General features: G+C 38.7%; 1 protein-coding gene across 1 annotated transcript; it reads right to left on the reverse strand.

The window, feature by feature from the left end:
- Positions 1-593: 593 nt before the first annotated feature.
- Positions 594-11,362, reverse strand: LOC105446376 (peptidase M20 domain-containing protein 2-like). The gene is made up of 8 exons (XM_030982615.1): positions 11,314-11,362; positions 8,156-8,349; positions 7,078-7,281; positions 6,099-6,247; positions 4,207-4,349; positions 2,561-2,715; positions 1,777-2,002; positions 594-1,432 (listed from the first exon to the last, which is right to left on the reverse strand). The coding sequence occupies exons 2-8, from the start codon at positions 8,339-8,341 to the stop codon at positions 1,287-1,289; spliced, it is 1,209 nt and encodes a 402-aa protein (XP_030838475.1). The 5' UTR covers positions 8,342-8,349; positions 11,314-11,362; the 3' UTR covers positions 594-1,286.
- Positions 11,363-12,300: the final 938 nt, after the last annotated feature.

The raw sequence follows: 12,300 nt of genomic DNA on the forward strand, positions 1-12,300 counted from the left end.
ATTAGAAGTATGTATAATTTTATAAAATAAACTAATTTTACAACATAGTGTGGACTGAGGAGTTATGGACATTCCTAGGTATAGATGAAATAAGAGGAGCCAAATATTGAAAATTCATTTAAAGGTAATACAAAGTTTTGGTATGGGGTCATGAATTTGGTTCAAATGAACATATTGGAAGCAAATGCGATTCTAAAATGTTCAGTGATAGTTGTCGCGGTTAAAATCGAGTCTTAAGTGATGAAATTGTAAATAATAAACTCTTAATGTTGTATAGCTCCCTCTCAAGGTCAAGATATTACTTTAGCTATAAAACATTGTTTCTTGAATACAATCGACCGATTTGCTATTTCTGTTCGGAATTTATATATCACAACTACATATTCTGAAATTATCATGGTCGCAGTTACCATCGTATGGCAGTATAGGCGCTATTTGAAATTTATCAAAATTTACCGGGAGCACCGGTAAATTTTTATATTAAATTTTTCTCGAAAGCAGAAGTGTTTTAGGGGCTAAATTTATTAGTGTTTAGAATACATCCACAGGGGCATCCAAATATATCAAAATTGTAAAGAATCACTGCTAGAAAATTTTCAAAATGTACCAAAACTTTGTAATACCTTTAATATATGTTATTGCACTTTCTATTTGAAGAAGAAATATTTGGAGCTCATAGTTTGGATACAGTATAGCAACATGGAAGCCCCGTACAATATGAGCATGCAACACATGTTTTGGTGGGTGGTACCTTTTTTTGTAAAAACACCTTTGTATACAATGCATTCCAGTTTTAAGTGAGCATACACTAGCACTGTTCTGATAATCCACACATTACTTTATTTACTGAAGACCAGCCATTCTAAGGAGACGCGATAGCTCAGTCGGTAGAGCAGTGGTCTCGTAATCCGGTGACCCGGGTTAGATACCAAGTCAATGCGCTAGTGCCCTTTGGTAAGGCATTAATCCTCACTACCAGGTCCCTCAGAGAGGACCTAAAGCCGTCGGCCGTCTGGTTGCTTACTAATGTTAAGTGAGTTGATTGATTAAGATATCTATCATATAGTGTGACTTTCTTTAGTAATTAATGACCACTTGCATTCAAAGATCACTCTTATATATATATGTTTATATATATATATATATATATATATGTATATATGTGTATAAATATATATCATATAAATTTTATAAAGTTGCTTTCCATTGATTTTGGCATTTGTTGCTGAAAACAAGTTATGAAGCAGAGCCCTGGAGGACACGATCTATGGACAGTTTGCACCTAGCTACGCTTTTGCTCCTCCCATCTGAAGAGCAAAGTCCTTTTTGATGTTTGCTAAGACCTCCTCATTTCCTGGTTTCATGACTTCCAGAGCTGTCAGAGCCAAGGATTTAGCCTGGATCAGTGTAGGAGGCTGGGCTGCAGCAGCACCTGAAAACAATATAAAAAAAATCAGGATATTCATATTTAATAACAGATAGGAAATGAGAGAGAGAGGGAGGGAGGGAGAGAGAGAGGGAGAGAGAGAGAGAGAGAGAGAGAGATAAAGAGAGAGGAAGGGAGGGATGAAGGGGGGGGGGAGGGGAGACGACACATTAAAATACCAGTTAGTCAAGAGAGTAAAGTTAAAATATGAGAACATTAACACAATAAAGAGACATGATACAGAAAGAGACTGACCAACGGAGGGACTACATAGTGAGAATTTGCAACATTTTTAAGTATCCCTTTGTAGGAGGGGGGGGGGGGGGCTAGGGGCGTGGCCCAATACCCACCTGCCGCTGCAGTGAATGGTCTGGAATGGTTGGCTGCCACGGTGCCCATGTAGTACATAGGATGGATGCTAGGGACCACGTAGGACACGTCTCCCATGTCGGTTGAACCGGAACCACCGTGGTCATCTAAGACCACACCCATTTGGGTCGCCTCCTTCTCGTAGATGGTTGCCATGGTTGGATTGGTGACAACATTAGCATAGCCTCGAAGGTCTTTCACGATGCACTGGATAGAAAAGCAAAGGATGGCATTTGGTTATTGCCAATGTATACTATCATCTGCCTGGCGAAGGGCACAAAAACTACTTCAGGTAAATCTTTTCAGTTTTTATTTTGTAATAAAAAGCTGTCGTATAGAAATAAGAAGGTTATGTAAAACTTGTCACTGTTAACAAATTTTGATGGTGTACAGACTAAAATGAGTTAAATAGATGGCGTACCCCAGGGTAGCGTCCGTGGTCCATTGTTGTTTTTGATCTATACCAATAATTTACCATGCATTTGTTCACGCCCTTTAGCCAGTATGCTCAATGTCCCAAGCCATCTGAACGTAAGGTCTTATTTCTCACACGATGCTTCTGCCTCCAGAGATATTTCATGTGCACTTTTCAGCCCTTTCTGTGCAATGGGTGATTGACAGCCTAAATTTTGATGTTGCTATGACATTTTATGAAGAAGAAAAACTCATCCTGTCTCCTTGAAATTCAACATGGTTCATGAAATGTGAAGTCATATTAGGATGACACATAATATCATAGCAGAGAGTCTCAATCGGTCTTCTCACCTCACAACCTGTTGCCACGGCTGCACCCTGGGCACACCCTACGACCTTCTTCTTGACCTGTGAGAGTGCTTCCTGTGTCGGAGCCCTCATGTAGTAAAACAGCTCTGCCTCTTCTGGTATGATATTAGGCTTGGCTCCACCATTTGAAAATATGCCTTGAAGATGGAAGAAATACAGTTTAGATTTTGAGAAATGTGATCAATTTTTTCCGAAAGGTAACAGCAAATCTTGAACTGACGTAAAGGTAAAGACCGGTAGTGGTAAAATTGCGGTTCAAGGGTTTTGGGTGAAAAATATCCATTCAATATTGTTTAAATATTGCCTTGAGAGGTTTAGATGGCAATAATTCAACCTCCATTCGCAAAAATGCAGAAATATATGCCAACATGTTCAATGTTGAAGTGCATTTGCAACATCTATCCAGGCCGGATCGATTTACCAAATAAATCAATAAGTAGCGATTTCCCAGCAAAATTGTATCCTCACATATTAGTCAAAACATATTCTTTCACATGATTGGAGCTTCCATTTCATTTTTTGAGAGGGGGGCGTTTCCAAAACTGGTCTATACCTTTAAAAAGTAAACCAATCACCCAGAAAAAAATGTCAGTACATTAGGGGTTCACTAGGCTATATCATACAGAGATAATTGCAAGTTCAAATACTCTCTCAGTTAATATAGAAGCGACTTATGAGTAGACTACTCAATGTATAGAAAAGGGGTGGTATAGAAAAGGGCCTGCACAGATCCCAGGTCCAACTCGGACTATTCATGTTTGGTTTTAAGTTATTTGTATTTTCTTCAAACTAATGTCCTTTGGCAAGACATTGACACTACGTTTGCCACCCTCAACCAAGGTGATGTAAATGGGTACCTGGCAGGAATTAATTCATTGAAATACTAGAGCGCCGTATGGCAGCCGTGCTAAAGCCAGGGTAATAATTGGGAGCGCCAGGAGTGTCACGTATGACAGATATGAGCGCTATACAAGAACCCACTATTATTATTATTATTATGCCCAGCGAATGCCTGTTAATTTTTTTTGTTTTTTGTTAAGATTTATATTATACATCCATTTATCAAAATGAGCAGTGCGCTCCAAACAGCAAGGGGTTCTGAAATGGGTTTCAAAATATAATGGGAATGCTTAAATCATCTATCGAACGTTATACAGTATAGAAATTTTTAGCAAAATAAAAGAGGACTGAGAGGAATAGTTTTCTCTCTCTCTACGTGCCATGTCCTGAGACGTTGGCGACCATGGAGTGCTACAACTCTCTGTCCCATCAATTCCACTTTCAGTAATCCCACTCCTTAAGCTACTCATCCACAGAATCCTCCTTCTACCCCTATCCCTACTCCTCCTCCCCTCTATTCTTCCAGTCAGTGTAAGATTTTCCAAACCATTCTTTCGTATAACATGACCCAAGAAACTCAGTTGTTGACCTCTTATATTATTCAGAAGCTTTCGTCTTGTTCCTGCCATGGCAAATACCTCATGATTAGAAACTCATTCTGTCCATGAAATTCTTCGCATCTTTTTCAGGAACCAAACTTCGCAACTTTCCAGTCGCTTTCTTAGGTCTGATGTCAGGGAAAGCGACTAGAAAGTGGTGAAGTTTGGTTCCTGAGAAGTATTACTCACCATGAACTCTCCATTCTGGTTTCAGCTGTTGTCTCATGACTGAGATACTATTATAACACATCACAGCTGCATCCAAGGCATTCACTCCTTCCCAGGGGGCTGTAGAGGCATGTGCAGCAAGACCTTTGTAGGATATTGTTACCCTGTTGAGACAGAAAGATGGGAGAAAACTTATGAAATGACACTAGTTTCTATGATAATAATAATTCCGCTTTTATATAGCGCCCGATACATCGATGAGTCTAAGCGCTTTACAGATATATTATTACCCCGGTCATCGGATTCAGGCTTACCCGCACACAATGTATGCACATTCTCCACTCCCTGGGGAGCATTCCGGCCAATTTACAAGCTCGCACTTGCTCATCCAACCACATAAACTTTCGCATACTACCCGGTACCCATTTAACACCTGGGTGGAGAGTGGCAAATGTAGATTAAGGTCTTGCCAAAGGACATTATCGCTGCGGCGGGACTTGAATCCTGTACCTTGTGATCTGCAGTCGGGTGACTTATCCACTAGAGTTGACCACAACACCTCTACAATATATAGATATCTAAATTGTATTCATCAAAAATATAGTGGGGTTGTGGGCCACTAAAAAAAGGTAACATATACTGCCACCACCACGTGTAGCAAAATTACCACCCACACTGAAAGGATCATAGCTATTTCAATCACAGTCAATGTGGAAAAAAAAGTATGCATAAACATACAAATGATGAGAATGGACCACAGCAGGTACAATTTGACATTACCTCAATATCAATATTAATATTAATATGATGATAACTTTATAGATTTAAGTAATGAAAACAAAAGACTGGTTACCCCAAGCTTCCACCTTAAAAAAACACATACAGGCTTACAGATCTTTCCTTTGGTTTCCCTGATAGTGATGCTAGAATTTATAACTCCAGCAAAGCATAGAGTCAATGCTAATGCGTATTGATCTCTAGCGCTGTATACTTGCTGAGAGGCAGGTATAACACACAAATACACACACCATACACTATGCACGCTAATGCACACAATGAATATGAAGTGGCTGATCGGCAAGTTTGACAGTAGACTCACGATTTGAATTTTCAAAATATTTTTCAAACATTGTTAGGTTGAAAAGATATTTAATATTAAGGATATATTGACTGCTTTGAGAGGCATAGTGGTTTCTATAGGGTCAAGGGAAACTCACAACCTGCTATGACCCCAAGGCGCTTGCGCCGCGGGGTCATAGCAGGTTGTGAGTTTCCCGAGACCCTATAGAAACAACTATGCCTCGAATATTAAAAGCAGTCAATATATATTTTATATACCGAAAAAAAGGAAAATGCTGACTCACCCATTTAGGTTTCCATCTCTTCGAAGTCATGAATATTAACACCAACAATAACTTGTGTACAGTATGAAATCCAACAAGCTGTGCTCATCGGTCATCGCACAAAAGAAACTTATACGGTAACACGTAAACCAAAATGGGGATCGCAGCAAAATGACGTCACGTTTCACAGCCATGGAAAAAGTGCTATGAAAAATGGATATAAACCGGTAGAGCCGGGAAAAATGACTATGAATTTCAATTAGCGGGCATGGTTAAGAACATGACTGCATTTTCAACCAATCAGAAGACAGGATTAGTAAAGAATCTTAAAATGAGGTATATAAAATATAATATAATAAAAATGCTATTTAGGTGTCATCAATTGTCACAAAAGTACCGATTTTGAGTGAACTCAGTTGAGTTTTGTACAGTGGTGTTTGAAATGTTGAGAATCAATAGAACAGTTTTTAACACACAGCCAGGATGGTAATGCAGCTATGTGTGGAATTTATTAAGTCCTAGTTGAAATGTTACATTCCCTCCAACAGATTGTGAATGAACAAACCTTACCTGTCCACTGCAATCATCATCGGTCTTGAGAGGTTATTGGGGTAAGGATGAGCCATCATAGCAATGTCCATGCCTTCAAACGCTCCAGCATTGATGAGATCAATCTTGCCCCCTCCCCCTTCCTCCGCTGGAGTCCCTAGGACGGTCACCTACACATTACAAGATTTGATAATGACATAATGATGCCCATTATTTCATAAAAAACAAAGGTTCCTGATTTTCCCCTAACTGAGGCTCAATTTACCATTCCTATTCACATTTCTGTATTCAATCCCTCAGGTGTTCTGCAGGGGGCAGGTCCACATACCAGAGCCAAGCTTCTCCCCCCCCCCCCCCCCCCTCTCTCTCTCTCTCTCTCTCTCTTTAGCTTTCTTCTTCGTTGTCCTATATGATCTGTCACCCATCAAGTGGGTATACTTACACACTACAAGCTACAGAGATGAGACAGAGAAATTCCTAAAAAAAGGAGGAAGATTAAATGGGGGGGGGGGGGGGTCCAGGGGCACAACCCTGGCAGGGTTATTTTCCCCCAGAACACTTTAGAATATATATTTACGAAAAGGATAAGTTTTTCTTGCATTCAAATTCTAAATTTGAGAAAAATTTGTTACCCCATCTTGCTTGAAGGGACTCTATAACATTGTTCAGATGAAAGAAAAATACTTTGAAGTTTAATAGTGAGGTCAATTCTGGATGTACAATTAATGATGATCTGAAAGTTTAATTCCTGATGTGCCAACAATTATCATCTTAAGAAACAGATAGCATTCCAAGGGCAGTTACTTACTAGAACAAAATATTCATACTTTATTTTAGATTACATAACTTGTCCCTCCCCTGTTCCTATCCCTTGAATACAACGTTATTTTCAAATCTGCAGACAACAAACTTTAAATAGGGGCACCCCACCCCAAGACCCCTACAACATCACCCAAGTTTGACAGATTAGACCATATTCCTGTTTTCATATACCTCTTACCCTTCCTATTGGTGTCCCTCCAAACTCTAACGCAGCTTTGATCCCTAGACCTGCGGCTGCTCCACATTCAGCAATCAGGTTGTGTCCACAGGCATGGCCAATTTCAGGAAGAGCATCGTATTCACAGATCACACAAACGTGGATCCCACCATCAATCCCATATGTAGCCTTGAATGCTGTCTCTAAATGATAATTTCTTGTCACCTAGCATTTAAAAAAATATGTTTATAAGAACTGTCAATATAAAAATACAAATAACTTTCAAAGAAGAAAAAATATGTTTTATACAACCAATTTCTACAAAGCATGTCCATAGATTTGAGTAAAGAACCTGCATGTATAATAGTATATTGAGAAATCTGTGTGATAAACGAATGCATGCAAAGTACTATGCATAATCTCTATAAAAAATAATGTAAGGTTATGGTCTATATAAATATATAATCCTCTCCTCTTTGTCTTCACCCTTCATTTCATTTGTTGAGATTTCATTGTTTTGTCAACAAAATTAAATAAGGTTAACACCATAAATTTATATGCTACGTACATGCACTCAGACAGTTCAGTCTCATGATCTTATCTTTATTGTCCTAAATGAGTTACAAGATTGTTTTGATTGATCAATTGACTTTGCCAGAGTTTAAAGGGTGCCAATCACCTAAACAATCAAATTGTGTACAGCTAAAATGTGTAAAATCAAACTCGAAAAATTTACTCAGCATTCTATGAGCAGTAGGTTAAGGATTACCAGTATGAGAAAAAAAGAATGACATATGACCTGATCGCAGAACACAAGTAGGAATTGGGGTCCATGCAGGCAATATAATTATGTGTGCAGTACGTAGCAGTGATTAGTCTACTCCAACTAGCTTCTTTCTTTCATTTTTTTTGTCATATACGAAAATATCATTTGTTGTTTTTCTCCTTAGTGTTTTCTCCCTAGGGGCACTATACTCAAAATACATGTATATTATGGATAGTAAATTACTACAAGTCCTCTAAAAAAAAATAAGGCCCTCCATTCAGTCACACATTTTGAAAAAAAGGACCGTTTTAGCCATTACCTCAAACTACTTACCTCAAACCCTTCCTTCTCGAAGAAATCTGTGAGGACCTTGTGGGCATAGCGTTCTTCAAAAGCCAGCTCGGGATGGGACCAGATGTCCTGACTGAGGTCATTCAGGGAGGAAGCAGATTCATCAATCTTAGTCTTGACTGCCTCTCTCCTCTTACTCCACATGTCTGAGGTAGCCTCTGCTTGCATCGTGGTTTCTACATGTACAAATGTGGACATGGAGAAAAATTAGGAAGGGACACACCGACACTCTTAAACTATAAGCAACTCTGATAAAATGTCTATAAATGATCAATCGACCAGAAAGGCAATTAGACCTGTATTCCCAACCCAGCAAGATAAATCAGGGCTAGGCACTAATTACAGCTGTCAAGGACACATGACATGGGTGTCTTAAATCTAAATCCAGACCCCAAAAATTACAAAAGCGTTGTTAAACGCTTGGTGTTTACTTGCACTGGACTTGACATATTTCACTACAGATCTAGACTACATTGATTGATAAGTGCTAGTCTACATGTACTAAGCAAGCGGCCAAGCCTTTTATTAAGTCAAAGCAGACCGGGAGCCAAATATCTGAAAAAGCGGCTCCCGGTCCTTATTTTTTTAGAGAACCGGGAGCCGTTTTCCAGGACCAGGAGCCGTTTCCAAAATTGATGAAAATATGTACCGTTTTCTTTTAAATTATTTGTTAAACGTTACCTTTATATTTATACATACGCGGTAGTTTAATTTCTAGTTTAAATTTTGAGCACTCTAATATTAAATCACTCATACCTTAGATAAATCTGTCATTTGTAGTTGTTGTAGTTCATGTTTAATACTATTTTCATGCCGTTAAATGTCAAAAATTTAAAAATGTTGGGAAGGGGGGAATTAAATTATTTCTATAAAAAAATATTTAAGAAAAACCAGATCTATAATGACAATGCAGAGCTTCCAACCTGTCGCTTTCAAAAAAACATATTATTCAGCTTGAAAAAACATATTTTAGGTGAAAAAAAAAAAATTATGCCTGTTTTACGTTTTTGTTATTTTCCCTATAAAATGCTATTGCATTCATGTTTCTTTGAATAAAAACGCATTTAATCATTGAGAACGACCGACCTGTCACTTAAAAAAAAAAAAAAAAAAAAAAAAAAATAATAATAATAATATAATAATAATTAGAAAATTAAAAAAAAAAGATTTGTTAAATATATTTATCTATTTTATCAGAAAAGTCCATTATTCAAAACATCACAGAATTTTAGTCAATGAGTACGAGGGCCGCTGAATCAAGGCAAGTCTAGAGTTGCAATCAACTTTGTACATAAAGTCAATGCATCAGCAGATCCGGTGTTTTGATTTTCATTTGCTTTTTTGAAGATACCATTACATTCAAAGGGCATGCGATAGGCAAAAAAAACTGGTAACAAAATCGCTGATTTCTTGATTTTTAGCGCTATTTTGATGAAACTGTTTCTTAAAACTGAGCTTAGCCCCCGTGAGCTTTGGAAATATGGCTCCGATTCCGCATTTTTGACAGCAAAATTTGGCTTTTCGGATGGATTTTTGGAAGTTACATCGAGACTTTCTTGTACTGACACTGTGTGTGTACTGCAGTACAGCACTGATGTCATTTGTGTGTGTATGCATGGCCTGGGCTGGGGAAATGCGCTCGTCTTTGAGTGGTGTACATCCCCTGTATTGTGTGCTCCGTTCTCCGCTAGGAGTAGGAAATAGCTGCCGCTGCAATTGTTTCTGGGCGATTTTAATTAGGATTCTCATTATAATGATTTGTAAGGGTTCATTCAGTCCACGTTTAAGTTGTATCAAGTAAGTTTTTGTCACATTTGTGAACATTTAGTGCTAGACATGTGGAAGTTTATGAAACAGAAAATGTTAATTCTCCCAGACCGGGCGCCAGAAATAAAAAATGACCGGCGCCCGGTACTCATTTTCCCCGTCTTACCGGGCGCCAAAAGTCAGGGACCGTAGGGTAAAAATCGCCCGGCGCCCGGTTAATAAAAGGCTTGCAAGCGGCTATACCGTTTTTGTACTTCTTAATCATATGGCACGTACTCCTTGCAGCTGCAGCTGCAGTACTACATCGCGTCAGCCATAAGCCATCACCACCACCCACTCCAGCAAAGCTACGTCAATGCCACCACCTACCAGTACCATTACCTGCATTACCCACTCCAGCTTCAGCAAAGCAAAGCATAGAGTCAATTCATAACCACCTCCACCTACAAGTACCACCAGTACCATTACCCACTCCAGCAAAGCATAGAGAGTCAATGCTAATGCGTACCGGTATTGACCTTTAAAGGTAAAGACCAGTTATGGTCATGCGAATTGTGAAAGAAACGTTGTGGAATCGATCAGAAAAAGGTTGATCATCTAGCATCTGCAAGGTTCTGGAACCATCAAAATGATAAGAAATTTGGCCCATTCTTCGTAAAGTTACAAGCACTATACACAGAAAGATGTATATGGGACTACCCTATATCTCTCACAGTCCATGAGAGAAACAAATTTACCAAATATATAAATTAGTAGGCGGTTTCCCAGCAAATTTTTTATCATCATGTATTAGTCAAAACATATTCTTTCACATGATTGGTAATGAGAGCTTCCAGTTCATTTTTTGAAATTGGGGTGTTTCCAATACTGGTCTTTACCTTTAACACTGAATACTTGCTGTGAGGCAGGTATTATACACAAATTTACACACCACACAATATTGCGTAGACTGCACACAATAGGACCGATTGTATTGATCGGCAAATTTTACACTAGACTTACAATATTAATTTTTTATTTATTCTTTTTAACATCAGTAAGTTAAACAAGTTGTATTTTACTGTTATTTAGGTGTCATTAATTGTCACTAAAGTACAGATTTTGAGTGAAATTAGTTGAGTTTTGTACAGGGGTGTTTGAAATGTTGAGAATCAAAAGCATATAGCTTTTAATACCGCCAGGATAGTAATGCAGCTATGTGTGCCATACATTACCTCCCTGTCGAGTCGTTTGGTTTTGTTCCGGTAAAAAATATGAACTTATACCGACATGGGTCTGGAACTATTGCCGAAGTTGTCTTCAAATTGTAATTAGAAAGTGATACCTACTGATTGTATGGTACTTTGCATTCGGAAATCGTGCAATTATCTTACCTTTGCGCAGTGTTGCGAAGTTGGTGGGTTGCTCTTTTGTCAGCTGTAACACTAGTCTACACAAGTACTCGCACGTACGTACGTACGGCCAGCTAGCTAGCTAGCGGTCCCGGAAGCGCGTTTCCGTTTTACACCCTGCCCTAGGCTTTTCGGCAAGAAATTACACGAAACATGCTGTATCCGAAGTCTAAGTTTGTTTATATCGACGTCAAGAATAGCGAAGCCAAAGCTTATGTACAATTTCAATTGGGGATGCGAGGGTCTTCTTGTTCAAGACGGTTTTCCCGATATATTATTGTTTTGTTATCGCTGGGCTAAATTTTGCGAGCTGATCACGCATCCTCACGCTCTTAGAGTATTGCGTATTAATGGATAAAAATAAATGATACGACTAGGAAGATCAACTAGTATAGAGAGTTAGCTAGCGCTACGTGACGTTTTCAGAGTTCTGGTGGTGTGCAGAGCGCCGAGGCAAGATGTGGACGACTAGACTCCGAATACCAGTCGGTTTGTAAAATTTTATTGGAGAAAAGCCTAGGGCAGGGTGTAAAACGGAAACGCGCGTCCCGGAAGTGGGCGGAGCTTCTTATGTTATTATTTTTCTCGCCTGCGAAAAGCTTGACGATCCCTGCCAGAATCCCTTCCCAGTGGTGGATTGGTGGTGAGACGACAGCATTCTCCATGAAACTCGGATAAATTATGGGAAAGATAAAAAGAACTAATTGACCCTACACAACACATTCCTTTTTGTCCCCTTTACTTTTCCGAATCTTGTAAATAAGTGATTCTCATGATTTGTTTTTTAACAAAATATAGTCTATAGGTCTACACTGTTGGTCATAATGGTGGAATAATTATTTTTACCCCAATTTATTGAATGATTTTGACAATGATATATTCCTGATAGATCTGGATACTAATATACATTCTAGTGTATCTGAAATGTAAATGAAAATGAAGACAGACAATACCAACAACAAAAAAGAA

The sequence above is a fragment of the Strongylocentrotus purpuratus genome, unplaced genomic scaffold (assembly GCF_000002235.5).
Source record: "Strongylocentrotus purpuratus isolate Spur 01 unplaced genomic scaffold, Spur_5.0 spur5_contig_825, whole genome shotgun sequence".
NCBI classification, from domain to species: Eukaryota; Metazoa; Echinodermata; class Echinoidea; order Camarodonta; family Strongylocentrotidae; genus Strongylocentrotus; species Strongylocentrotus purpuratus.